Here is a 27,546-nt window from a genome sequence, read left to right as displayed (position 1 = left end):
GCACCACGGGGGGGAGGGGGACGGGACGGGGAGGTGTCCCCCCCCCCCCCTCAAAGCACGCACCTGGGGGAGGGCCCGGCAGCGGGGCGGAGCTGGCAGCCGAGCCGAGCCGTGCCGAGCCGTGCCGGGGCAGCGCCGTGCCCCCCCCCCCCCCACAACTATCCCCGACCCCAGCACCCCCCTTTCCCCTTTTTTCCTCCCACCCCCCCCCACCTTAACCCTTTCCCCTTTTTTCCCTCGATCTCGCCCAAACCGCGCTGCCCCCCCCCCACCCCCCCTCACCACAACCACCACAACCACCCCCCCCCCCCGGGGCTATGGCCCCCCGGGGGCGGCAGGGCCGGGAGCGCTGAGCCCGGCTCGGCCCGGCTCGGCCCGGCTCGGCATGGCTTCCCGGGAGCGGCTCTACGAGCTCTGGATGCTTTACTTCGCCAAGGTGAGCCCGGATCCCCCCCCCCCTAAAAAAAAAAACAGGGACCCCCCCCCATTTCTCCCCCACCCTCATCCCTCCCCCATCCCCATCCCTCCCTGCTTTACAACCCCCCGTGCCCACGCCCCCCCCCCCAAAAATTTTGACCCCCCCCCCTCTATTTCCCCCCCCCTCAAAATTTGGGGGTTTCCTTACGCCCCCCCCCCCCCCCTAATTTGAGGGCTCCGAGCCCCCTCCCCCCCCCCCCGCCCCTCAAATTTAGGGCCTCAGTGCCCCCCCCCCCCCCCCCCCGGCCCTCCTCCTCTCCCCCAAATTCGGGGGCTCCGCGACCCTCCCCTACCCACCCGAGGAGGGGGGGGGACACCCCATAGTGCCCCCCCCGGCCACCAGCCCCCCGTTATCCCCAGCTGTGCCCCCCCCCCCGCTTGCTTGTGCCCCCCCCCAGCAGCAGGTGCGGCCGCGGTGACATTGGAGCCACCTCCTGGGCTGCTCGCGCTGCGCTGGGGGGGGGGGGGGTGGAATTTGGGGGGGGGCCCGCACGTTGGGGGGGGGGTCCCATACCTTGAGGGGGGGTCCCGCATCTTGTGGGGGGGTCCCATATTTTGGGGGGGGGGTCCCGTGCCTTGGGGGGGGGTCCTGCACTTTGGGAGGGGTCCTGCACCTTGGGAGGGGGGGGTCTCATAGCTTGGGGGGGGGTCCTGCATAAAGGGGGGGGGTCCTGCACCTTGGGGGGGGGGGGTCCTGTATCTTCGGGGGGGTCCTGCATAAAGGGGGGGGTCCCATATCTTGGGGGGGGGGGGTCCTGCACCTTGGGAGGGGGTCCTGCACCTTGAGGGGGGGGGTCCCACACCTTGGGAGGGGTCCCGCACCTTGGGGGGGGGGGTCCCATATCTTGGGGGGGGTCCCTTATCTTGGGGGGGGTCCCGCACCTTGGGGGGGGTCCCGCACCTTGGGGGGGGGGGTCCCATACCTTGGGGGGGGTCCCGTATCTTGGGGGGGGTCCCACACCTTGGGAGGGGGTCCTGCATAAAGGGGGGGGTCCCATATCTTGGGGGGTGGGCCACACCTTGGGAGGGGTCCTGCACCTTGAGGGGGGGGGGTCCCACACTTTGGGGGGGGTCCTGCACAAAGGGGGGGGGATCCCACTGCACTGCCCCCCCCCCCCCCCCGTTTCACCCTGCTCCAGCAGCCCCCCCCCCCGCCCCAAAGCCTTGTCCGGCCCCACGGGGGGGTCCCCGCAGTGCTGGGGACATGGGGACCCCACCCCCCCCCCCAGCCACCCTGAGGACCTCCCCCCCCCGGCCGCCACCGCGCGCTCCGGCTGTCGTCGTGTGTGTGTGTCCCCCCCCCATCCATTTTTGGGTCCAAACGGGGCGTTTTGGGCAGCGGGGCTTTTGGGGACGAGCGGCGACGCCTTTCGGGATCGCGCCGGCGTAATTAGGATCGCGGCCGGCAGCTCGTTAGGTGTCGGGGAGCCGGGTCCTCATTAGGGCCACGGGGCCGGGGGGGGGGGGTCCCGTCTGCTCCGGAGCCCCCCCCATGGCTTTGGGTCTCGCCCCCGTCACGGCATCTTTTTGGGGAAAAAAAGGGGGATCTGGAGGCGGCGGTGCCGGTACCAGCGGTCACTGGGGTGCTCCCAGTTTGGGGACTGGGATGCGCTGGGGGTGGGGGGGGGGTCAGGCAGGGGGAGGCGTGCGGGGGCGCTTGCACGGGGACACCCGCGGTGCCACCGGGGTGTGCGGGCTTATAGGGACGGGGGCTTATAGGGACAGGGGCTGTGCCACCGGGGTGTGCGCTTATAGGGACGGGGACTTATAGGGACGGGGGCTTACAGGGACGGGGGTCGTGCCACCGGGGTGTGCGCCCATAGGGACAGGGGCTTATAGGGACAGGGGCCGTGCCATCGGGGTGTGCACCCGTAGGGACGGGGGTTTATAGGGACGGGAGCTTATAGGGACAGGGGCCGTGCCACCGGGGTGTGCATCTATAGGGACGGGGGCTTACAGGGACGGGGGCTTACAGGGACGGGGGCTTACAGGGACGGGGGCTTATAGGGACACGGGCCGTGCCACCGGGGTGTGCACCCATAGGGACCAGGGCTTATAGGTACAGGGGCTGTGCCACCAGGGTGTGCACGCCACTTTGGGGACGTGTCGTGCTATGCAGGTGAGCGCTTGTGCGGGGACGTCGGTCACACCATCGGGGTGTGCACACTCATATAGGGCCACGTGCCACGCCAGCGGGGTGCGCGCACTTGTACGGGGACAGTGGTCACAGCATCGGGGTGTGCGCGCTCTTATGGGGCCACGGGCCACCCCATCAGGGCGCGCACGCTCCTACGGGGCCACGTGCCACGGCAGCGGGGCGCGCACGCTTGCACGGGGACGTGCGTGACACCAGCGGGGACACGCGTGCGCGCCCCCCCCGAGCGCCCTCGGCCACCCCTCCTGCAGGGCCGGGGACGTCCCGCGGGGACACGGGACACGGACGGCGCCCCCGCCGCGTCCCACGGCCCCCCAACGGGACGGATCGAGGCCGGCGGGGGACCCCGAGCGAGCACGGGGGGGTGGCTTTTGGGGACGAGGGCGACGTTCCCAGGTGGCACGGTGCCACCAACCCCACGGGGCGCACCGGGGACAGCGGCTCGGGGAGCGGGGGCGCGCGGTGACAGCAGCGGGGTGACGCCGGGACGGGGACGCCGAGGCCGGCGCCGACGTCCCCACGGGGTTGGCGGCCCCCCCCGGACCCCCCCCCCCGGTGCGCGCGGCGGTGACAGCGGTGACAGCGGCCCCCCGGGGAAGGGGGGGGGGGAAGGAAATGTCGTTGGGGCCGCGGGTGACTTGGCATTTCCTGACTCCGTTTTACACAAGACCTCCGCGAAAAAAGAAAAAAAAAAGAGAAAAAAAAGGGGGGGGGACAGGAAAAATTAAAAAAACAAAAAAAAACAGAAAAAAAAAGCAAAAATAGGAGCGCGGAGGCACGCGTCCCGTCCCCCCCCCCCGTCACCGGTGTCCCCACGCGCGTTTCCGCTCCCCGGCCTCGCCACCGCCCCTTCCCGCGGCGGCACCGGGGGCCATGGAGGCGCGCGGGCGCCCCGCCGGGGCCCCCCCGGAGGTATCGGGGTGCTGGGAGGCGGGGGGGGGGGTCCCAAGGGTGCTGGAGGCGGCGGGGGGGGTCCCCCGGGGGTCCCCTGGGAGCAAAAAGGGGTGGCGGGGGCGGGGGGACGGGGGCTGTGGGGGTTGGAGGTGGCTGCGCTGGGTGCTGCGCGGGGGGCACGGGCACCCAAGGGTGCTGCATGGGGTGATAGGGATGGGGTGGCCTCAGGGTGCTCGGGGGAGTGGGCACGGACACCCAAGGGTGCTCGGTGGTGGACACCTCGAGGTGGTGCACGGAAAGTGGGGCACCCTGGGGTGCTCCGTGGGGACCGCAGGCACCCCAGGGTGCTGCGCGGGACGCTCGTGCGCATGGGGCACCCTGGGGTGCACCGTGGGGACCGCAGGCACCCCGGGTGCTGCACGGGAGCATGGACACCTAAGGGTGCTCCATGGGGTCCACCAACACCCCAGGGTGCTCCACGGGGTCCACAGGGACATGGACACCCCAGGGTGCTCCATGTGGTGCGCAGGGGCATGGGTCACCCAAGGGTGCTGCACGGGGTCATGGAGACCCCAGGGTGCTCTATGGGGTGCACAGCACCCAAGGGTGCTCCACGGGGTGCCTGGGGACATGGGTGGGCCAGGGTGCTGCATGGGGACAAGGGTCACCCAAGGGTGCTCCATGGGGTGCACAGTACCCAAGGGTGCTCCATGGGGTGCAGGGGGACATGGACACCCCAGGGTGCCCCATAGGGTCCCCAGGCACCCAAGGGTGCTCCATAGGGTGCAGGGGGATGTGGGCACCCCAGGGTGCTCCATAGGGTACCCAGGCACCCAAGGGTGCTCCATGGGGTGGGGGCTGGGTGACTCACCTCTTGCACAACCCCACGGGGGTGGGGTCCACACTCCGCCTGCTGATTGGCTGGCGCCCGTCTGGAGGACCAGGTGCTCTGCGTGCTGATTGGCTGGCAGGTGGCGGGGTTGGGTCATTCTGAGCGGTGATTGGGCAGGTGTTGTCTTAGAGGGGCTGCTCCTGGTGCTGATTGGCTGGTAGGTGCCTGTGGGGACAGGTGCTCTGCGTGGTGATTGGTCGGTACCTCTGCAGGTTGTGCTGCTCTGAGTGCTGATTGGTCAGTTCCTCTACAGGTTGTGCTGTTCTTTGTGCCAATTGGCCAGTGCCTCTACAGGTTGTTCTGCTCTGTGTGCTGATTGGTCAGTTCTTCTACAGGTTGTTGTGCTCTGAGTGCTGATTGGTCAGTTCTTCTACAGGTTGTGCTGCTCTGAGTGCTGATTGGTCAGCACCTCCACAGGTTGTGCTGTTCTGTGTGCTGATTGGTCAGCACCTGTACAGGTTGTTCTGCTCTGTGTGCTGATTGGTCAGCACCTCTACAGGTTGTTCTGCTCTCAGTGCTGATTGGTCAGCACCTCCACAGGTTGTGCTGTTCTTTGTGTTGATTGGTCGGCAGTTCTACAGGTTGTGCTGTTCTTCGTGCTGATTGGTCGGCACCTCTACAGGTTGTGCAGCTCTGGTTGCTCATTGGCCGGTGGCTCCCAGGGGTGTTTGGCTTCCTGCTGTGCTGATTGGCCAGCCGTTCCCGGGGGGCATCACTGCTCTGCGTGCTGATTGGCCAGTCCGCAAGGCACTGGATCCCCACTGGGCCAACAGCTCCCGGGGGACCGCTCTGATTGGCCGGTGGCTCTGGCAGGGGGGGGGGGATCTCCGCGGGAGCTGATTGGCCAGCACCCGGCCTGGGACTTCAGGGGTCCCCCCTGCAAAAAATAATGAAATAAAATCCGGAAAAAAACCAAATCCGTGACTTGACGGCCGCCCCCGCCCTTGCAGAAGGACCTGGCGTACCTGCAGCAGTGGCTGGAGGCCTTCGTCATGAACTTCGAGAAGGTCATCGCCGTGCCCTCGCTGGAGCCCCGCAGGTGAGGGCATCGCCGCCTCCCCCCCCCCCCCCCCAAAAAAATAACCCACTCCAAAAAAAAAATAACCCACTCCAAAACAAAATAACCTCCCCCCCCAAAAAAATACACCCCCCCCAAAAAAAATACCCCCTTCCCGAAAAAATAACCACCCCCACAAAAAAATAACCCACCTCCTAAAAAACTAGCCCACCCCCCCCAAAAAACCCCCCCGCAAAAAAAAAAATAACCCAACCCCAAGAAAATAACCCACCCCCCGAAAAGTAATCCCCCCCAAAGTAACCGCCCCAAAAAATACGCCCCCGCAAAAAAAAATACACCCCCGCAAAAAAAACACACCCCCGCAAAAAAATAACCCCTCCCCCAAAAAATAACCCACCCCAAAAAAATAACCCACCCCAAAAAAAAAATAACCCACGCCCCCAAAACTCCCTCCCCAAATACCCCCTTCCCCCCCCCAAAAAAAAAAACTAAGAAAGAATAACCCTCCTCCCCCAAAAAATACACCCCCCCCCCAATAAAAATACCCCCCCCCCGAAAAAATATCCCCCCCCCCCCAGCAGCCGGGGCTCGGTTTTGGGGTTTTCGCTGCAGCGCCGGAGGCCGCTCATCCGCCGCCTCGCTCGGCGGTTTGCAGCCATCCGGCCCCGCGGGAGGCTCGTGGGGGGGTGCTGGGGGGGGGGTGGTTTTTTTGGGGGGTGAGATCCCATCCTGCCCCCCCCCTTCCATTTTTCGCCCCCCCCCCAGGCCGGAGGATTCGGCGTCGGAGATCCCGGTGCTGCCGCGGGAGGTGCTGCAGGTGCTGAGCCAGCGGCTGGCGCAGTGCGTGGGGCAGGGCCCCCGCCTCGGGCAGGCCCTGCTGCTGCTCAAGTTCTTCATCATCATCTGCAGGTGGGTGGCGGGGTGGCCCCCCCCGGGACGGACAGACCCCCCCCGGATGGACGGACCGCCCCCCCAAATGTACAAACACCCCCCCCCCACCCCAGCCCGGACAGAGACCCCCGGGGTTGGGGCAGGACGGGGAGAGGAGGGGTCCCAAAGCTCCGTGGTGGCTCCCTGGGTGCACGTTCCTCCCCCAGACACGTATTTGTGTCCCCCCCCCAAAAAAAAATGTTTATTCTGCCCCCCCCAGGGCATCTCTCCCCCCTCCCAAAGTGTGTATTGCCCCCCAAAAGTGCGTCCCCCTCTGCCGCCCTCAAGTGTGTCCTGTCCCCACCCGAGTGCATCACGTTGCCCCCCCCCTAAAAAAGTGCATTGTGCATTGTGCCCCCCCCAAAGAATTCAATTGTGCCCCCCCAAAAGAATTTCATTGTCCCCCCCCAAAGTGCATCACACCACCTCCCCCCCAAAACCTCATCCCGCACCCCAAAAATCTCATCACCCCCCAAGCGCATCGTATCCCCCCCCCCAAAAAAATGCATCGTGTCCCCCCAAAATGCACCGTGCCCCCCCAAAATGCATCATGTACCCCCCCAAAAAAAGTCTATGGTGGCCCCCCAGGTGCCCCCCCCGCATGCCCCAGCCCTGTTCCTCCCGTGGGGGCCCCCCCCAGCCGCCTGCCCCCACCCAACCCCCGGGGGGCCACCCGGCCAGGGGACCTGTCCCCGTCCCCCCCCCATTTTGCCCCCCCCCCTCGCCACGGGTATATTTAGGGCTGGAGGGGGGCCAGGTCCCGAACAATGGGGCTGGGCGGTGCGGGAGGACACGGGGTCAGCCGAGGACGTGGCGCCTTATCCCACCCCCCCCAGCCCGTTATATCCCCCCCGGGTGTGTTATATTCCCCCCCGGGTGTGTTATATCCCCCCCCCGGGTGTGTTGTCCCCCCCCCGGGTGTGTCGTCCCCCCCCCACGGCGTTTCACACCTTGCAGGAATCTGGAGAACGTCCACGCGGACAAAACGCCCGGCTTCATCCCCGAGGTGCTGGCGCTGCTGCGGGGCTGCGCGAGCAAGGTGGGCGCCGCGGGGACAACCCGACGGCACCGCGGTCCTGAACAACCCCCCCAGGGGTTTTAGGGTCCTGGGGGGGGGGCGCTGAGCACCTGCGGGACCCCAAATTTTAGCGGGGGGGGGGGAAAGAAGGAGAGGGATGGGGGGCGAGCGCTCGGGTACCGCTTTGCGCCTTCATGGCGCACGGATGGCTCCCGATGGGATGGAGCAGGGAGAAGGGAAACTGCGGGGGGGGGGGGCTCTGGGCTGCGGGGGGGGGTATTATTTGGGATTAATCATGCTCTGCACCCCTGCCCCCCCAGCTGAGAAGCGGCCAGGAGGAGGGGGCGCAGCTGGAGAGCGTGATGCTCTACGCCCTGCACCTCTGCGAGTGCCTCTTCGACCCCTACCAGACGTGGCGGCGGCAGCTGAGCGGGTGAGCCCCGGGGGGGGCACGGCCACCTGCCCCCCCCCCCCCAAAAAAAATTCCTCGCACCCCTCTCGTCGCCCCCACCTCACTCCCCTCCTTCCAGGGAAGTCGTCAGCTCGCAGGAGAAGAGCAAATACAAGTTCGCCCCCGCCGCTTTGCCCCCCGAGTTCGACGCCTTCTTCCAAGGTAAATCTGCGCCCCCACCCCGTGTTGGGGGGGGGTCCTGGTTTGGGCAGCGATTCCTGCCCCCCCCCCCCGGGCCAATTCTTTTTGTCCATGCTGCAATCGGCACCAGCTGAAGCTGTTTTTTTGGGGGCCCTTTATTTTTTTTACACCCCCCCCCCTTCCCGGGAGTCCGCCGGAGTTAAAGGGATTTCACGGAGCGGGGATTCACTCAAGGTGGCTTTCCGGGGGGGAGGGGGGGGGGGGAGGCGCGTCGCTTCTGGAGCCCCCCACAGACCCAAAACCTGAGCTTTCGGTGCTAAAATCGAATTTATTTTTATTTAAATCACCTAAAATAGACTGGAAGGGGAAACCCTGCAAACACAGGTGTGCTCCACCAGTCCACCGCCGGCGTGGAGCAGCCAGGCTTCCCGGCAGTTCTCGCAGGATGCGCCCCCCCCTCCTTTTTGGGGGCAAAATCCTCCTTTTCCGTGCTCAGCGTTCGGCGCTTTCACCTTGTTTCGGAAGCAGCCTGTGCCGCAAGAAACAAAGCAAATGGGATTTTTCAGGCGAGACTGATGACTTCAGGGCACCGAAGCCGGGCGATCGGCGTCCTTTCAACGTGATTTTTGGCCGCTGTGGTGCATGGGGCTGACAAAAATACGGCCTGGCCGGGAAACCCTAAAAACCCCATAAATGAGCTGTGAACGGGGGCTGCCCCCGGGCAAAGGGGTTGCAGAAAGCACCTAAAACTCCCGGCAAGCTGTTACCGGTGCCGGCTGTGAATCCCCACCAGGCTTGATTTTAGCACAAAACCCCGGGGTTTTGGAACAAAAAACTCCCCTCCTGCAGCCAAAGCTGCCAAAATCCGAGGTGTTTGTGCCCCTTTTCCCCCAACAAGGTCCAGTGCCACGGAGCCCGGGGCGGGTTTTGGGGCGGGATAGGTGGAAAAGGGAATTTCTGCCTTTTTTTTTTGCCACCTGCCCCAAGCGCCTCCATCGCCCTTTGTCCTTGCAGAGAGCTTCCAGCCCGGCGGGCAGCTCCCCGATGAGCTCCAGCTCCGGCTCATCCACCTCTTCGGGGCCATCCTCTCCGGGTCCAAGGTACTGCTGGGGTGGGGACGGGGACAGCGGGGACACGGGGGGGGTCCCCACGGCTCTGCCAAACCTTCGCTCCCCCCCGATGGGGCTGTGTGTGTCAGCACGGGCTGGCGAGAGGGAAACCGTGCCGAGACCCAACCCCAAGCCTTATTCCAACCCCTCTGTTCCAAGCAAGATGCTCGGCTGGAATTAAACTGGAATTAAACAGCTTGACTTCCAAAAGCCTTTCCGGATCACATTTAGAAATTGCAGCCTGGGTGACACCCTCAATTCGCTCAATTCGCCTTAAAAAAACAAAATGAGAGTGAAGTTAAAGAGCAGTCCTGGCCGGCAGCTTCCCTCCCGTTCAGCTCCGGGGCAGCCGAGAGCACCTTGGGTGGAGAACTCAATGCCGAGCGCACACGGGCTGTGATAAACCCAGTGCTCAACAAAGCGGGACTTGATTAACAGCCCCAAAAAGTGCTTTTTTCAATCAATTTGCATGCACCAGGAGCGAGGCGGCGGGCAGGAAGGCATTGCGTGAGACCTGTAGCGCTGCAAACATCACCGGGGCTGGCTTAAACGTGGGGTTTTACATTGGTGGGGGGAAAAAAAAAAAAAAAAAAAAGAAAGAAAGAAAGAAAATAAAAATTTCCGTTTGCTCCTGACAGCCCAACGCGCTGCGAGCCATCACGCCGGCGGCGCTGGAGGTGCTGCTGGGGGTGCTGCGGCGGGCGGGCGCGGGGCCGGCGCCGTGCCCGGGGCTGCTGGGGCTGACGCTGCGCAGCGTGGTGGCGGCGGTGCACGCGCTGCACGCCAGCAGCCCCGGCCCCGTGCCCCTGCGCGCGCTGCTGGACGGCTACTTCAAGGTGCTCAACGCCAACCCCCCCGCGGCGGCGCCGGCGGCGGCCGGCGGCCTCATCGCCCTGCGGGTGCAGATGCTGGGTAAAGGAGGGGTTCGGGGTTCGGGTGGTGGGGGAGCGGAGCGGGTTTGGGGTCGTGGAGGGCGCTGAGACGTTTTCCCCGCAAACCCGCCGCAGATGCCATCCCGGCCATGCTGAGCTGCGACGACCGGCCGGTCCTGCAAGCCGTCTTCCTCAGCAACAACTGCTTCGAGCACATCATCCGCCTCCTGCAGAACAGCAAGGTAGCTGAGCTGCTTTGGGTTTTGTTTGAGCTTTGGGATGCGGCGTCCTCACCTCCGTCCTCACCCTCCCCGGCTCTAAACGCCCCAGGCGATGCCGGGATGGAGCGGCCGCGCTGCAGCAGCCGCCCCAGCACTGTCCCCACCTCGCCCTCACCCCAAGCTGGGGCAGGGATGGTGCATGACCCTATTTCCTCTCCCCCCACATCCCCGCCTGGCCTCTGCCTTCCTCGCCCCAGCTCTACCTCAACAGCACGCAGGAGGCGGGTGAAGCCCAGGACAAGCTCCCCGTGCAGCCGCCAACGGGCAGTGGGCTCCAGCAGGTATTCTGTGGGGCTGCCCCACGGCACAGCTGCCCAGCGGGGTCGGGGGCGATGCCCGCAGCCGACCCACCCCCCGTCCTGCAGGTCTTTGACGTCGGCTCCGACGCCATCGCGGTCCACGCTATCGGGGTGCTCACGGCCATCATGAGCAACTCGCCCTCGGCCAAGGTGGGCACAACCCCAGTGCACCTGGGGTTGGGGTTTTTCACGCTGCGAGGTGCTCTGGGACAGAGCAGCTCGTCCTGGGGCCGCTGCAGAGCCCGACGTGCCCGGGTGCTTGCAGGAGGTGTTTAAGGAACGCATCGGCTATGCCCACTTCTACGAGGTGCTGAGGAGCCAGGGCCAGCCCACCCAGCGCCTGTTCCAGGAGCTCCTCAACATGGTGAGTGCTCCCTTGGCTCATCCCGGAGCCCTCCCAGCTCCCGTAAACCCTCTTCTTCTTCGGTGCTGGCATATCACAGTGGAACAATGGGGTTGATCTCTGCCCGCTGCAGCCCCCTTCTCTTGCCCCCCATGGTCCCCGTGGTCCCCATCCCGAGGTGGCCTCACTGCCTCGAGCTTTGAGTGGTGCTCAGCTTTGGGGAAATTTGAGCCTTTTTAGGAGGGGTCTTGGGAGGGTTCCCCAAAATGCTCGGTGCACGGGGGTCTCCCAAGGGTTTTGGTGCATGAGGGTCTCTCAGAGGCTTGGTTTATGCAGGTCTCCAAGAGTTTATGGGGGGGGGGGGGACTCCCAAAACACTTGGTGCACGAGGGTCTCCCAAGGGACTTGGTTCATGAGGGTCCCCCAAGACCCTTCATTCACGAGGGTCTCCCAAGGGTCTTGGTTCACAAGGGTCCCCCAAGGCCCCTCATTCACAAGGGTCTCCCAAGGCCCTTGGATCACGAGGGTCTCCCAAGACCCTTCATTCATAAGGGTCCACCAAGGCTCTTGGTTTACAAGGGTCTCCCAAGAGCCTTCATTCACAGGAGTCTCCCAAGACCCTTGGATCATGAGGGTCTCCCAATACCCTTCATTCATGAGGATCTCCCAGGGCCCTTGGCTCACTAGGGTCCCCCAAGACCCTTCATTCACGAGGGTCTCCCAAGGGACTTGGTTCATGAAGGTCTCCCAAGGGGCTTGGTTCACAAGGGTCTCTCAAGGCCCTTGGTCCACGGGAGTCTCCAAGATGCTCAGTGCACAGGGGTCACCACTGCATGCCTGGGCTGGCCGGGGTGGGGATCCATCCCTCTCCCCGTGCCCGGTGCCGCGCTGACCATCTCCTATATTTCGGCAGGCAGTGGAGGGCGACCACAGCTCCTTCCCAGCGCGCCCCATCCGCAACGAGCAGCCCCTGCTCCTGCTGCTGGCCTGGCTGCCGGCGCTGGCCTGCCGCGAGCTGCAGCTCTTCCTGGCCGAGCGGCTGCGGCGCCTGTGCGAGGCCTCGCTGCCCAGCCGCCTCACCTGCGTCAAGGCGGGCATGGTGGGCAGCCTGCTGGCCGCCCTGGCCGCCGAGCCGGCGCTGCCGCCCGCCTGCTCCGAAAACCTGCTGGAGCTGCTGCAGGCGCTGGGCGGCCTCTCCATTCGGCCCGGCGAGCTGCGGCAGCTCCTGCGGCTGCTGCGCCGCGAGCGGGGCCGGGGGCCGCACCCCTACACGGCGCCCGTGCTGCGGGCGCTCTCAGGGATGGCGCGGGCCGAGGGCCCCCCGCGGGCCTTGCAGTACTTCGACCTGACCCCCGGTATGGCTGGGATCATGGTGCCCGCTGTCCAAAAGTGGCCCGGCGGCGCCTTCGCCTTCCACGCCTGGCTCTGCCTCAGCGAGGAGGAGCCCGGGCCGCCGGCGAGGCCAAAGAGGAGGCAGCTCTACAGGTGAGGCTGGTGGGGGTGGGAGGAGGGTGAGGAGGGTGAGACGCAGCCGTCCCCACCGTGCTGTCCCCCCTCCGCAGCTTCTTCACGGCCAGCGGGACGGGCTTCGAGGCCTTCTTCACCACCGACGGCATGCTGGTGGTGGCCGTCTGCACCAAGAAGGACTACATGACGGTGGCGCTGCCGGAGGTGGCCTTCAACGACTCGGCCTGGGTGAGCGACGTCCCCATCCCCGTCCCTGTCCCCGTGGTGGGGACAGGGACGGCCTGACGCCCCCTGCTCATCCCCACAGCACTGCGTCGACATCGTCCACGTCGCCGGCCGCCGGCCCTTCGGCCAGAACGTGGTCAGCATCTACGCGGACGGGCACCTTCGGAAGACGGCGCAGCTCCGCTTCCCGTCCCTGCACGAGGTCAGGGACCCCTCCCCGGCACCGTGTCGCCCCTCTGGGTGGCAGCTTGGGGACCAAACGCCGCTCCCTCTCCCCTGCAGTCCTTCACCTCCTGCTGCATCGGCTCCGCGGGGCACCGCACCACCACCACGGCCATCGGCAGCAGCCACCCGCCGCCGTCCCACGGGCCGGAGCTGGCCTTCCCCCCGCACCCCGCGCTCTGCCGCTCGCAGTCCTTCCCCGCCGCCCTGGGGCCCCACGCCTGGACCCCGCTGCAGCCCCCCACTGAGGGGGTGGTGGCCACCACAGCGGCCGGCAGCCAGGACACCGAGTGGGGCACCCCCACGTCCCTCGAGGGCCACCTGGGCTCCGTGGCCATCTTCTGCGAGGCGCTGCAGCAAACCCAGGTCAAGGCGCTCTTCTGCTCGGGTACGTCGGGACAGGGGGACATCCACGGGGGGGCGGGGGGCAGCCACATCTCCAACCCTTCGCCGCTCACCCCTCTTCCCTCCCCCAGGTCCAAACGTGGCATCTCCGTTTACGCTGGAAGGCGACCTGGTGGAGCTCAGCAGCAAGCTCCTGCTCTACTACACCCCGCAGGTGAGGGCAGCCCCGTGGAGTCGCTCCCGTTGTGTTTGTCCTCACCGGGACCTTCCCCTCATGGTCCTCGAGGTCCAACCCACCTCGTCTTCCCCTAGTGACTTTCTTGGGGTGATGGTGGGAACGTGTCCCCAAGTGTCCCTGAGTCCTCACGGGGTGCTGTGCTCCCTTCCAGGCCTGCAGGAACAACATCTGCCTGGACCTCTCTCCCAGTCACGGCCTGGACGGGAGGCTGACGGGGCACAAGGTGGTCAACTGGGACGTCAAGGTACGCTGGGCACAGGGTGACTCGGCCTGATCCATCCACCCCGTGGCTTGGAGGCTGCCAGGCCTCGCCATGGATGTAGGGCAGGACCCCCAAGGGGTGCTGGATGGCCGTGGTGGTTCCCCTGGACCCTACGGGGAAATCAGGGGAATATGTGGTATGGGGGTCCGTCAAGGACCTGCCTGACCCATGGGTCCACCAAGGCCTTGAGTGATGGCTCCTGGGCCACCAGGGTCCGCCCTGGAGGTCCTCAGTGTCCAGGCTGGGCACCATGGGTGGTCACTGCAGGGGAAGAGGTGCTTTTGGGGCACCTTTTGGGGTGTGTGCTGTAGGATGGGTCAGGGCACACCTCAGCCTTTGCTAGCCACAGGATTTAGTGTTCTCCAGCTTGGGTGAGCTGGCAGAATGGGCCCCGGGGGTCCCTGGCCCTGGGTGGACGTGCGACCTCCTCCTCTACACCGCCGTCACCGCGCAGCCCCCAGGGGCACCCAGCAAAGCCTCTCGCCTCCCCCCGGCAGGACGTGGTCAACTGCGTGGGCGGGATGGGCGTCCTGCTGCCCCTGCTCGAGCAAGTGGTGACCAAGAAGGAGGAGGCCGAGGACGAGCAGGAGACCAACGACCTGGTGGGGCCAGAGCTGACGTCCTCCAGGAACGCCCAGGGCATGCTGATCCCGCTGGGCAGGTCCTCAGGTGAGGTCCCCGGGGGGGTGAAGCAGGAGCCATCCCGTAGGTAACCCCGCTGCCACGTGGGCTGGTGTCTACCACGGGCAAAGCCTTGCCTGGGGCACCAAGATTTATGGGGCAGTGGAAAAACCATCGCTGTTGTTGACGTCTTTTGAGGTTGTTATGACCTAATTAGTCATAAACGAGCGGTTCTGGGAAGATGAGGGTGGTTCAAGCCTGCCTAGCTCCAGTTTTGCTTTTGCATGTAGTGCATGGTGTCCTGCAGTAGACTTAGGTTCATGCAGAAGCCTTAGTGACATGAAATTCCTCCTGATACCCAGCTGCTGATTTTCCGGGAGCTCAGAACAACTGAGGTTTCTGCTGGGTTAAGTTTGGGGGAAATAGGTGAACGGACTGGAGAACAGTTTGTGGTGGGGTCACCAGGGGGCCCATCGTGGCAGAAGTGGGAAGGACCCTGGTGGGGGCGGGCTGGTGGCTCCCAGCTCTACCCGTGCCTTGCAGAGAGCAGGCTGGAGAGGAACAGCGTGGCCGCCTTCCTGCTGCTGGTGAAGAACTTCATCCAGCACCACCCGGTGAACCAGGAGAGCCTGGTGCAGTGCCACGGGCCGGCCATCATCGGGGCGCTTCTGCAGAAGGTAGGGGGCTGCCACAGCCACAGGGCTCCATCCCGAAATCGCTGCCCAAACCACAAACCCCCCCCATTGTCACCCCGTGCAGGTCTCCGGCCCGCTGCTGGACATGAGCACGCTGATGGCCTCGCAGATCCTGATGGAGCAGGTGGCCTCCGAGGGCAGCGGGCTCCTGCTGCACCTCCTCTACCAGCACCTGCTCTTCGATTTCCGCATCTGGAGCAACAGCGACTTCGCCGTCCGCCTAGGTGGGAGCAGGAGGGCACCCGCGGGGCTCCCCGGTGCCCGACGGTGGCCGCTCACGCCCTCTCCACGCAGGTCACATCCAGTACCTGGCCAACGTCGTCAAGGACCACAAGCAGCGCATCCGCAAGAAGTACGGGGTGCAGTACGTCCTCGACTCCATCCGGACCTACTACGGGTGAGCTGCTGCTTGTAGCCGCGATGCCCGGCCCCCAGATGCCAGCGTCGTGTTGGGCTTGAGCCCTGGAAGCTGCAGTTTGGGGTGGACACCCTTTATTTGGGGTAGTATCCCCCCCTGCGAGCACGTCATGGGGAAATCTGATGGAGCATTATGGTGGGCACAGGACCTTCTGCTCCCCGTGCCCCATCCCCAAGCATTGCATGGTCTTTGACATACCCAGATCTGCAACCAATTAGCCCCAAAATCCCCCCCAGCAGTAACTGGGAGCATCGTGGTTCCTGCAACAAACTGATGCTCTCTTCTTGCCTGACCCCTTGCATTTCTGCAACACACCCTGCAGAGACCCAAACCCATGGGGTGGGTGTTTCCTGGTGTGCCTGCAGGGACGTTCACACTGTCCTGGAGCTCCTCAGGCTCCGTGGTGGGATTTGGGATTGTGCTGGCGATGGGTAACGAGCGGCAAGAGGGCGGCTGTGCACATCCCCACTGGGAACATCCACGTGCATCTCTTCCCCAGTGCTTCCAAGGAGAAGTCCACGACGACGGACGACATCAAGACGGTGCAGACGTCCCTCTTCAGCCTGGTGAAGGACTTCTTCTGCAGGAGCTTCTCCGGGGAGGAGATGCAGAGCTTGCTGAACTACGTGGCCGCGGCGCAGGACGAGCAGCAGGTACGGCGCCTGGCCACCCGGGTCCCACCACGCCACCCCAAAAAGGCTCCCCAGACACGTGGGGCTGGCCCCGCTCTCGGCAGTGGGCCAGCAGGCAGGTGGGGAGAAGCTGCTGAGACCCCGGTGGGGTGCGTGGAGGACAGCGTGCACCCTTTGCCCGCAGGTCTGCGGGGCGCTGGAGGTGATCCACGGCCTGCTGAAGGGCTCGCCCGCCCAGGAGCAGCTCTTCGCCTTCCTCTTCGAGCCGGGCCACGTGGAGGTCCTCTTCTCGCTGCTGGTGCAGAAGAAGTTCTCGGATGAAGTGCGGGAAAGGGTCTTCAAGGTGAGAAGGGGTCCCCGGTGTCGCCCCCTGAGGCTGAGGGCTTCTCCGCGGGGCCACCACCACCCCTCTGTGCCTCGCCAGGTCCTCTACAAGATGCTGAAGTACGAGAAGGTCCCCGAGCGCAGCAAGAACCGCCTGAAGCTGAAGGACATCGGGTACCAGGGGCTCATCGCCTGCCTCAGCGACATCCCCGGCTCCATGCTGCTCTTCCGCTGCCTCTCGGAGCAGGTCCTCGGGGCAGGTACCGTGTCCCCTTCTGTCCTGTCCTGGTGGCACACCACAGGGCCATCATGGCAGCTTCCCACCCGTCTCAGCTCAGTGGGGCTGGCTGGAGGTAGATCTGGGGAATTTTGGTGGCTTTTGGGGACCAAAACTCTATCCTTGCCTGCAGACCCTCCCAACTACAAGGACCTGGTGGCCGTGGTTTACCTGTCCCACCGGGCCGAGCTGACCGTCCGGCTCGATATCTGCCGCAAGGTGAGCAGAGCAAGGTGCAGGGGGTGCCACCACACGGTCACCCCAGGGCTGAGCTCCCCCATGGGAGCACGGGGACATGGGCACAGCGATAACACCCCATGCACGGGGCTGCATGATGGGACCTGGGGTGCTCGTGCCCTTTGCGGGGCCATGCCCGTCCTGCCCCTGCCCTTTGGGGGGTCCAAGCCCCCCGAGAGGCTGCCTGGAGCTGAGGTGACCCCGCTGGGTGTCTCCCCCTCTCATCCCGCAGCTCTTCCACTTGATCTACGCGCAGCAGGACATGGTGAAGCAGCTGGCGAGGCTGGCGGGCTGGCAGGACACGCTCACCAAGCTCTACGTCAAGGAGTCCTACGAGTCCCGCCAGCACAGCCTGAGCCACTCGAGCAGCGGGGGCTGCCTGGAGCTCCTGCGCCTCTCGGAGCCCCCCGGCAGGGACGGCAGCAACGAGGTGGGGAAGGAGGCGGTGGGCAGCGTGAGCCCCCCACCCACCGAGCTGCAGGAGCTGGACGTCTTCCTGCCTCTGGGCTACGAGGCTTCGGACCAGGAGCTCTCCGAGGGCTTCTCCGACCACTCCATCTCGCCGAGCGGCCGCACCAAGTCCTTCCACTCCTACAACTTCAAGTCCTTCGACTCCTCCGACCGCGCCAGCCGCTCTTCCTCCAACCCCGGCGACGTCCCCTTTGACGGCGTCTACCACCCGCTCTCGCCCTTCTCCACCTCGCCCTTCGACCTGGGGCTCGACCTGGCCAGCACCAGCTCCATCGCCACGGCCGAGAGCGGCGCGCAGACGCCTGCCAGCGGCCCCGGCACCCCCTCGCCCCTGGAGAGCTTCAAACCCTTCCCGGGGATGCGCACCCGCAAGAGCTCCAGCCTCTCCAACGTCCTGGATGAGAGCAGCTACCAGGACGCCCTGCCCAGCGACAACGTCTCCAACACCAGCAACCCCCAGGTGAGCCCCGAGCCGTGGCACCCACCTCCTTTTTAGGGTTACCGGCGGGGTCCCCTAACTCTTTTTTTTCCCCCCCGCCTCTGCTGGCAGCAAACGCCCGAGGAGGAGCTGTGCAACCTCCTGACCAACATCGTCTTCTCGGTGACGTGGCGCGGGGTGGAGGGCTGGGACGACGCGGCGTGGAGGGAGCGCGGGCAGGTCTTCTCCGTCCTCACCAAGCTGGGCACGGCCTGCGAGCTGGTGCGGCCCCCCGACGAGATCAAGCGCAGGTTTGTGGGGGCGTACGGAGGGTCAACAGGGGCCACGGGGTGTCCCAGGGGGTGGTGGCGGCCCTACAGAGCTCCCTGCTGTCCCGCAGCCTGCTGGAGATGATGCTGGAGTCGGCGCTGACGGACCTGAAGGAGTCGGGGCCAGCCGCCCTGCCCGGCCTCACCCAAAATGTTCTCAAGCTGCTGCGGCTGCTCCAGGACTTCTTGTTCTCCGAGGGGCACAACAACCAGGCCCTGTGGAGCGAGAAGGTGAGCGGCCACAGGCAGGGTCCTGGCCCCACAGAGAACTCTAAACCCTTGTGCTGACCCCCAAACCTGGGGTTAGTCTTGCCCCTAAACCCTGCCCCTACACCCGTAGCCCGTAAGCCTAACCCTAGAAACTAACCCAAGCCCAAATCCTAAAACCTAACCCATAACCTGTAAATTTAACCCCAACCTCTAAACCTAACCCCAAAACTTCGTTCCAGCCCTACGCTCTTGCCATAAACCCCAACTCTAACCATAAGCCTTAACCCCAACCCTAACAGTACACCCTTGCTGTAAACCTAACCCTAATCCTCAACCCTAATGCTAACGCCTAACCTTGATATTAGCCTTTAACCTGTAGCCCATAAACCTAACTCTAGGAACTAACCCAAACCCCAGTCCTAAAACCTCACCCTGGCTCATAACCTATAAACCTAAACTGTAAACCTAACCCTAAACCTTAACTCTACACTCCTCCTGTGAGCCCCAATCCTATAGCCTATCCCTAATCCCTAACCCTTAACCCTACATCCTTAGCGTAAACCCAAACCCTATACCCTAATCCTATACATTAAGCTATTTATCCCTGAATTATATAAATCTAACCCTGAACCTCAACCCTAACCCTACATCCTTGCTGTAAACCCTAGCCCTAACTCCTAATCCTGACCTTTAACCTTAACCCTACGCCCTTGCCATAAACCCAAGCCCTAAACCTAGCTCTATACCCTAAACCCTAATTTAAAACCTATGAATCTAACCAGACCTCCTAAATCCCAATCCTAAACCTTAACCCTACATCCTTGTTATAAGACTCAGCCCTAATCCTAACCATAACCCTAAGCCCCCACTCTATACCCTAATGCCAAACCCTAACCCCAACCCTAAAACCCATCCCCTGCCCTAACCCCAGCCCCTAATTCCTTCCCCTCCCCATAACCCAAACTGGTGTCGAGCGGTGGCTGGGAGATGGGGACCCGGCTCCGGCTCGGGGGCTGGCGCGGCGGGGGGCTCACTGTGTCCCCCGTCCCCCCCCCAGATCTACGAGGGGGTGAGCGGCCTCCTGGACAAGCTGGGCGTCTGGTACCACCTGGCCAACGGCACCTCCGACCTCAAGGAGATGGCCCAGACGGGGCTGCGCGTCCTGGTGGGCTACATCATGCTGCAGGACCCCCAGGTGGGTCACCCCCTCCTGGGGCTCCAGGGGAAGACCCCAGCCTTTTGGGGGCCGGGCAGGAGGCTTCACCTAACGCCCCGTGCCCCCCCCCCTCCCCAAGCTGCACTCGCTGGCCTACGTGAAGCTGCACAGCCTGCTGCAGACCGCCTCGGCCCCCAAAAAGGACGAGGCTTGCTACCTGCTGGGCAAGCTGGAGACCCCGCTGCGGCGCTCGCTGGACGCCAAATCGGAGACCTTCTCGTGGCTGGTGCCCATCGTGCGCACGCTCATGGACCAGTGCTACGAGACCCTGCAGCTGCAGCTCTTCCTGCCCTCGCTGCCCCCCACCAACGGCAGCCCCACCTTCTATGAGGACTTCCAGCTCTTCTGCACCACCCCTGAGTGGAGGAGCTTCATCGAGAAGCACGTGGGTGCCACGGGGAACCCTGTTTGGGACCCTTGGGGGAGCCCCTTCCCAGGCTTAGATGTGGCTCCAGCGTTGGAGTGCCACCAGGCTGGGACATCCCGGTCCCGTGCCGGGATGACCTCCAGGGAAGGGGTGCTGGCAGCCTGGGTGAGCGTTAGGGGGTGCTGGTGCCCTGCTGAGCACCCTGCAGATGTCTCCTCTCTTCCCCCGCAGGTGCAGCCCACCATGGCGCAGTTCGAGATGGACACGTTCGCCAAGAGCCACGACCACATGTCCAACTTCTGGAACGCCTGCTACGACGCCATGATGAGCAGCTCCCTGCGGCGGGAGCGGGACAAGGCGGACAGCAGGAAGATGTTCCAGGTACTGCCTCCTCCTCGCCCCGGGGACGTCTCCCTGGGGACGTGCTCCTTGTCCCAGGGCCATGCTCCTCACCCTAGGGGTGTCACCCAAAGGACGTGCTCCTCACCCCAGGGATGTCATCCCAGGGATGTGCTCCTCACCCCAAGGATGTGCTCCTCACCCAGGGGCCATGCTCCTCACCCCAGGCGTGTCACCCAAAGGACATGCTCTTCACCCCAGGGATGTGCTCCTCACCCCAGGGATGTTATCCTGGAGACATCCTCTTCACCCCAGAGACATCGTCCCAGCGATGTGTTCCTCACCTTGGGGATGTCATCCTAGAGACATGCTCCTCACCTTGGGGATGTCATCCTAGGAACACACTCCTCACCCCAAGGATGTCATCCTAGGGACACGCTCCTCACCCAGGGAACATGCCCATCACCCTAGCGACATGATCCCCAGGATGTGCTCTTCACCCTAGGGTGATCCTAGGGACAGGCTTCTTGCCCCAGGGCCATGCTCCTCATCCCAGGGACATCACCCTGGGGATGTTCTCCTTGCGCTGCAGACGTCACCCCATGGACGTGTTCCTCACCCCAGGAACGTCCCCAAGCCCCAACCCCACTGTCACCTCCCCTTCCCCGCTCCCTCGGCAGGATCTGGTGCTGGAGCCGGCGGCGAAACGCGCCAAGGCCGAAAACGCCCGGCACGCCAACGTGCTGAAGCAAGCCAACAACCACCAGAGCACCGTGCTGAAGCAGTGGCGCTCCCTGTGCCGCCTCCTCACCTCGCCCCGCTCCGCCTGGGCTGACCGGTGAGCACCCACACCCCCACCTCGGCTCCGGGGGGGGGTACGGGTGGGGGTCCGGGGTGCCTCACCCCCACCTGCCCCCCAGGAACCCGCCCGAGGTTCGCTGGAAGCTCTCAAGTGCCGAGACCTACTCGAGGATGCGGCTGAAGCTGGTGCCCAACCTGAATTTCGACCAGCACTTGGAGGCCAGCGCCCTGCGGGACAACCTGGGTGAGTCTGGCGGGCACCCAGGGGTCCCCAAGTCCCCAGGGGGGCTTGGCAGAGCTCGTCCCCCTTCCATGGGGGGTGCCCGCTGACCTCCCCCCTCGTTCCAGGAGCCGACAACCTCCACAACCCCGCCGAGTCCCTCCCGCTCGCCATGGCCAAGGAGGCCAAGGTGAGCGAGCTGGAGGACGACCAGCTGGCCGAGGAGGACCTCCCCGTCCTGGACACCCAGTGAGTGTCCCCGTCCCCACCCGTGACCCCAGGTCCCTCACCCGGGGGTGTCCTCACCCTTCCCCTGTCCCCCAGGGCCGAGCCCAAGGAGCAGAACCAGCGGGAGAAGCTGGTGGTCTCGGAGGACTGCGAGCTCATCACGACGGTGGCGGTCGTCCCCGGCCGCCTGGAGGTGACGACCCAGCACGTCTACTTCTACGACGGCAGCAGCGAGAAGGAGGAGACGGAGGGAGGTAAGGGCACGTGCCTGGGAGAGCATGGGGCAGGGGGACGGGGCCACAATCCCTGCCCAACCGCTGGTCCCCCAGACAGGCTGGAGCTCCTCGGGGGGGGTCCTTGCGGCACAGCGGGGTGAAGATGCCCCCATCCATCCCCTGCCCCGCCTCAAAGCCCAACCCTAGGGACGCCGACCTTTTGGGGTGCTGTCCCCAATCCCTGCCCCTCGTCCCCTGCCTCTCCCCCCTGCTGGGTGCTCGCTGAAGCCCGCGGGGCTCTGTGCTCCCCCGGCAGGGATCGGCTACGACTTCAAGCGCCCCTTGTCCCACCTGCGCGAGGTCCACCTGCGCCGCTACAACCTGCGCCGCTCCGCGCTCGAGCTCTTCTTCATCGACCAGGCCAACTACTTCCTCAACTTCAAGAAGAAGGTGGCGGCACCCTTTTCTACCCCGAGACCCCCCCAGGCTCCAGCCGGGCCCCCCCTGGAGTCACAGGACCGTGTCGGGTCCACGTGGGGACCTCGAGCATCAGCAGGGCTCTCGCCTCCATCCCCGCAGGTGAGGAACAAGGTCTACTCCTGCATCCTGGGCCTGCGGCCCCCCAGCCAGATCTACTTCGGCAGCCGCTCGCCCCAGGAGCTGCTGAAAGCCTCGGGGCTCACCCAGGTACCCGTGTTCCCCCTCCCTGTGCCCCCCCGAAGGCGCCTGTGCAAAGAGGGGTGTCCACGTGCCCCCTGCGGGGCCAGCTGTGGGGTTTGCTCCAGCTTCTGCCCCCAAACCTATCTCAGCCGTCCCCTCTTTTTGCTCCAGAAATGGGTTCTGCGGGAGATCTCCAACTTCGAGTACCTCATGCAGCTGAACACGATCGCGGGGCGCACCTACAACGACCTCTCGCAGTACCCCGTGGTGAGCACCCCGTGTTTCCCCAGCCCCGGGCTGCCCAGTGGCCCCACGACCCCCCCAGCCTCACCCAACCCCAACCCCACCCAGTTCCCCTGGATCTTGCGGGACTACGTCTCGGAGACCCTCGACCTCACCGACCCGGCCGTGTTTCGGGATCTCTCCAAACCCATCGGGGTGGCCAACGAGAGGCACGCGAGGGACGTGAAGGAAAAGTGAGCGCCCCAAAAAAACGGGGACCGGGGGTTGGGGGGGGACTGGGGCACCTGCCCTGACCCTGCTGCTTCCCCCCATGCCAGGTACGAGAGCTTCGAGGACCCCACGGGCACCGTGGACAAGTTTCACTACGGCACGCACTACTCCAACGCGGCGGGCGTCATGCACTACCTGATCCGCACCGAGCCCTTCACCACGCTGCACATCCAGCTGCAGAGCGGACGGTGAGCACCCGGGGGCGGGGGGGACACGGGGTAGGGGACAAAGCCACCACCGCCGGGGGTCCCACGGTCACCCTGTGCCACCAGGTTCGACTGCTCGGACCGGCAGTTCCACTCGGTGCCGGCGGCGTGGCAGGCCCGCATGGAAAACCCCGTGGACGTCAAGGAGCTCATCCCCGAGTTCTTCTACTTCCCTGAGTTCCTGGAGAACCAGAACGGTAACGGGGGGACGGGGACGGGGATGGGGACAGGATGGCCGGGTCCCTGACCCGCCGTCTTCCCCGCTGCCCGCAGGCTTCGACCTGGGCTGCCTGCAGATGTCCAACGAGAAGGTGAGCGACGTGCTGCTGCCGCGGTGGGCGCGCTCCCGCGAGGACTTCATCTACCAGCACCGCAAAGCCCTGGTGAGACGGTGGAGCCCCCATCTCCTCTCCCACTGGGGCAGGGTCGTCCTGGGGGGGGGCAGCGGGCGTCCCAGACCCCCCCCTGATGCCCCGTGCCCCTGCAGGAGTCAGAGTACGTCTCAGCCCACCTCCACGAGTGGATCGACCTCATTTTTGGGTACAAGCAGCGAGGCCCGGCCGCCGTGGAGGCCCTTAACGTCTTCTACTACTGCACCTACGAGGGTGAGCTGCGGGGACACGGGGTGGGGGGCACCCACCGGGTGGCCTCACTGATGCCCCCCCGTCCCCAGGCGCCGTGGACCTGGACGCCATCGCCGACGAGACGCAGAGGAAGGCTTTGGAGGGCATCATCAGCAACTTCGGGCAGACGCCCTGCCAGCTGCTCAAGGTGCCTCAGTCCCCCCAAAAATCCAAGCCCCCCCCCGCTTCGTTTCGGGGGGTGCTGCCCCCCTTCTAACGGGTCTCACTCCCCCTTCTCTAGGAGCCCCATCCTGCCCGGCTGTCGGCCGAGAGCGCAGCCCGCAGGCTGGCCCGCCTGGACACCCGCCCGCCCAACGTCTTCGAGAACCTGGACCAGCTCAAGTCCTTCTTCGTGGAGGTGGGGACAGGGACGCGGGGTGCCGGGGGTGCCAGCGGCGAGCAGGGCACCCACCGGCTGCGCCTTCCCCGCAGGGCATCAGCGACGGCGTGGCCCTGGTGCAAGCCGTGGTCCCCAAGAACCAGGCGCACTCCTTCATCACTCAGGGATCCCCCGACGTCCTGGTGAGCGCGGGGAAACTGAGGCACGGGTGCTCCTCGCCGGGAGGGTGCCGGTGTCGGGGGTCCCCCCGGGTGCGTCACCGCCGTCACCCCCCTCCGCCCAGGTCACCGTGAGTGCCAACGGCCTGCTGGGGACCCACAACTGGCTGCCCTACGACAAGAACATCTCCAACTACTTCAGCTTCACCAAAGACCCCACCGTCTCCAACGCGAAGTGAGTCCGCGTGTGTGCGCGGCGGGGACGGTCCCACCCCCGGGTCCCTCGGGGCCACACGAGCTCTCCGGTCCCTCCGGTGTCAGGACCGTGCGTCCCGGCCACCATCCCGTGTCGCGTCCCTCCCCGCCAGGACCCAGCGCTTCCTGCAGGGCCCCTTTGCCCCCGGCGCGGACCTGTGCTCCCGCACGCTGGCCGTGTCCCCCGACGGGAAGCTGCTCTTCAGCGGGGGACACTGGGACAACAGCCTGCGCGTCACCTCGCTGGGCAAAGGGAAGGTCGTTGGGCACATCACCCGGCACATAGGTACGGTGTCCCCCTCCACGGGGTGCCAAGGGGACCCGGGATGGCGCAGGGGACATCTCTGCAGCCCTCGGGGCTCATCCAGGCTCCACCAGGGCCGGGATGGGGCTAGCAGCAGCTCCGCGCCCCAAAGCATCCCTCTTGGTGCCACCTGCTGGGGCTGGGCTGCCAAGACACACGGGGACGGGGCCAGCAGCAGCTCACCGCGTCTCTCTGGGTGTCACAGATGTTGTCACCTGCCTGGCGCTCGACCTGTGTGGCATCTACCTCATTTCTGGCTCCCGGGACACCACCTGCATGGTGTGGCAGGTCCTGCAGCAGGTACGGGGCTGCGCCGTGTGCCAGCTCTCGGGGTGAAGGTGCTGACTGCTGGGGCCCTGTGGTGGCACAACGAGGTCCCTGAGGTCCCCGTGTCCCCTCCACCAGGGTGGGTTTTCCAGCGGCTTGGCCCCCAAGCCCGTCCAGGTCCTGTACGGCCACGACGACGAGGTGACGTGCGTGGCCATCAGCACCGAGCTGGACATGGCTGTCTCGGGCTCCAAGGTGAGCCGTGGACGGGTGGCGAGGCTCATCCCAGGGCGGGTGGCACAGCCACCGAGCAGCGCACCCTCATCCTCTTCCTCCGCAGGACGGCACCATCATCATCCACACCATCCGCCGGGGCCTCTTCATGAAGTCCCTGCGGCCGCCTGCGGAGAGCTCGCTGCCCGCCGCCGTCACCCACCTGGCCGTGGGGCCGGAGGGGCAGATCGTCACCCAGACGGCCGTGGGCGAGCGCGCGTCCCTCAAGGTGAGGTGGCACGGCCGGGCTGCGTCCCCCCGTCCCCAGGTCCCTCTGATCCATCATCTCCCCCCCCCCACTCTGCTCTCTCCCGCAGGACAAATTCGCGCTGCACCTCTACTCGGTGAACGGGAAGCACCTCGCCTCCGTCCCTCTGGACCAGGAGGTGACGGCCATGTGCGTGACGGAGGAGTTCGTGGTGCTGGGGACCATGCAGTGCGGGCTGGAGATCCGTGACCTCCAGAGGTGAGGGCTGGCACCCCGCTGGTGCCACCGGCACCCCCTTGGGCCGCCCGCGGGGTGCGATCCCCCCATCTTCTCCCCCTTGCAGCCTCCGGGCGGCGATGGCCCCCGTGCCCATGCGGGTGCCTGTGCACAGCGTGTCAGTGACCAAGGAGAAGAGTCACATCCTGGTGGGGCTGGAGGACGGCAAGCTGATTGTGGTGGGGGCCGGGCAGCCCGCCGAGGTGAGCACGGCCCCGCCTGGCCGTGGGGCTCGGGATGGCAGTGCGGGGGGGGGCAAGTCACGTCACTGTGTCCCTGTGTCTGGGATGAGATGGGATGGGATGGGATGGATCGGGATTAGATGGGAGGGTTGGGTTGAGTTGGGTTGGGTTGGGTTGAGTTCAGTTGGGTTGGGTTGAGTTGGGATGGGATGGGATAATTGGGTTGAGTTGGGATGGCTTGGATTGGGATGGGATGGGTGGGTTGAGTTGCGGTGGGATGGGATGGGATGGGAGGGTTGAGTTGGGTTGGGGTGGGGTGGGTTGAGTTGGGATGGCTTGGATTGGGATGGGATGGGTGGGTTGAGTTGCAGTGGGATAGGATGGGACAGGATGGGATGGGAGGGTTGGGTTGGGTTGGGGTGGGTTGGATTGGGATGGGATGGGTGGGTTGAGTTGGGTTGGGCTGGATTGGGATAGGATTTGACAGAATTAGGTGGGTTGAGTTGGATTGGGATGGTATAGGGTGGGACAGACAGGATGAATGGCACGGAGCAGGACAGGATGGGATGGGGATTCACCTAAGGAAGGGGATGGGGTTTGGATGGGAATGGGGATTCAGATAGGGGTTGTGGGTAGGGATGTGGAAGGGATTGGAAATGGAGATGGGGTCGTGGATCTGGAAGAGGATGCAGATGGAGAAAGGATAAGGGGGATTTGGAACAGGATGGGGAAGGGACTGGGGATGGAGACTGAGAAAGGGTGTGAGCAGGCAGTGTGCATGGGAATGGGGATGGGGAAAGGGGGTGGGGATGAGGATGGGGATGGAGAATGGGGATGGGAATGGGGACGGGATGGAGATGGGGAAGGGGATGGCGATGGGGACTTGGAAGGGGATGGAGAATGGGGACGGGGACTTGTTAGGGGATGGAGAAGGGGATGGGAATGGGGACGGGGACATGGAAGGGGATGGGGATGGGGACATGAAAGGGGATGGGGCGTGGGGCAGGCGCTGACCCCCCTCTCCCCTAGGTGCGTCCGGGCCAGTTCCACCGGCGGCTGTGGCGCTCCACCCGCCGCATCTCGCAGGTCTCGGCCGGCGAGACGGAGTACAACCCCAACGAGGGCAGGTCCTAGGCTGCCACCCCGCACCCGGCCCCGCCGGGCTTCCCGCAGGTCCCGGCCCCTCCTGGGGGGCACGGCGACAAGGGGGGGACCCCGCTCCCGCCCCACGGCAGCGCCCCGAGCCCCTCGCGAGCCGGGGGGCGAGGACAGGAGGGGCGAGCCCCGAGCTCCCCGCAACCGGGGCTGCGTGCTCGGCCCCTCGCCGTGGCCTTATCCAGCCCCCCCGGGCTGGGGGATAGCAGTGGGATGAGGGGGGGCGAGGAGGCTCCCGGGGGGGACCCCTCGCTGGGAAGGGGGGGTGCCGTGTCCCCCACCCCGCGCCCGCTGGCCGGGAGCCAGCTGCCCCCTTCCCCGACTGGTTTTTCTATCGATTTCTAGCTCTTTTACAAAAAAAAAAAAAAGAAAAAAAAAAAAAGAAAAGAAAAGAAAGAATAATAATATATCTATCTATAAGAAATAAACGTGCACAAGGCCCTTGTCTGCCCTGAACTGTCTCTGCTGG

General features: G+C 65.1%; 1 protein-coding gene across 3 annotated transcripts; it reads left to right on the top strand.

Moving 5' to 3' along the window:
- The first annotated feature begins 277 nt into the window (after positions 1-277).
- Positions 278-27,520, top strand: NBEAL2 (neurobeachin like 2). 3 transcript variants are annotated; one of them, XM_080583379.1, is made up of 55 exons: positions 278-436; positions 5,369-5,457; positions 6,202-6,345; positions 7,324-7,405; positions 7,705-7,817; positions 7,915-7,997; positions 8,991-9,076; positions 9,724-9,997; positions 10,093-10,199; positions 10,436-10,519; positions 10,604-10,687; positions 10,803-10,901; positions 11,794-12,365; positions 12,443-12,575; positions 12,655-12,774; positions 12,855-13,182; positions 13,271-13,353; positions 13,529-13,621; positions 14,137-14,308; positions 14,804-14,937; positions 15,020-15,179; positions 15,250-15,352; positions 15,873-16,026; positions 16,190-16,348; positions 16,430-16,589; positions 16,740-16,825; positions 17,076-17,774; positions 17,865-18,043; positions 18,133-18,292; positions 19,329-19,466; positions 19,567-19,872; positions 20,086-20,235; positions 20,874-21,031; positions 21,114-21,238; positions 21,343-21,463; positions 21,539-21,696; positions 21,974-22,107; positions 22,237-22,344; positions 22,489-22,584; positions 22,669-22,793; positions 22,878-23,018; positions 23,103-23,233; positions 23,310-23,419; positions 23,524-23,641; positions 23,710-23,807; positions 23,901-24,017; positions 24,092-24,181; positions 24,283-24,392; positions 24,526-24,698; positions 24,922-25,016; positions 25,122-25,238; positions 25,324-25,485; positions 25,574-25,722; positions 25,808-25,943; positions 26,952-27,520. In XM_080583379.1, exons 1-55 carry the CDS (start codon positions 386-388, stop codon positions 27,054-27,056), a joined length of 8,262 nt encoding a protein of 2,753 aa, XP_080439505.1. In that variant the 5' UTR covers positions 278-385; the 3' UTR covers positions 27,057-27,520. The 3 variants fall into 3 exon arrangements, with proteins under 3 accessions (XP_080439505.1, XP_080439503.1, XP_080439504.1); XM_080583377.1 differs by having other exon boundaries at positions 21,974-22,344; XM_080583378.1 differs by lacking the exon at positions 278-436 and adding an exon at positions 3,322-3,544 and having other exon boundaries at positions 21,974-22,344.
- Positions 27,521-27,546: the final 26 nt, after the last annotated feature.

This window comes from Anser brachyrhynchus (assembly GCF_964034855.1).
Source record: "Anser brachyrhynchus genome assembly, chromosome: 2".
NCBI classification, from domain to species: domain Eukaryota; kingdom Metazoa; phylum Chordata; class Aves; order Anseriformes; family Anatidae; genus Anser; species Anser brachyrhynchus.
Note: the sequence above shows the minus strand (reverse complement) of the source record. Positions and strands in the feature narration are given on the sequence as shown.

What these genes read in the sequence shown, in the direction of transcription:
- NBEAL2 (XM_080583377.1), top strand. Translation starts at nt 386, where the DNA reads ATGGCTTCCCGGGAGCGGCTCTACGAGCTCTGGATGCTTTACTTCGCC. An exon ending in GGAGCTTCATCGAGAAGCAC is followed by an intron (nt 19,873 to 20,085) that starts GTGGGTGCCACG and finishes CTTCCCCCGCAG; the next exon opens with GTGCAGCCCACCATGGCGCA. An exon ending in TCAAGTCCTTCTTCGTGGAG is followed by an intron (nt 24,018 to 24,091) that starts GTGGGGACAGGG and finishes CCTTCCCCGCAG; the next exon opens with GGCATCAGCGACGGCGTGGC.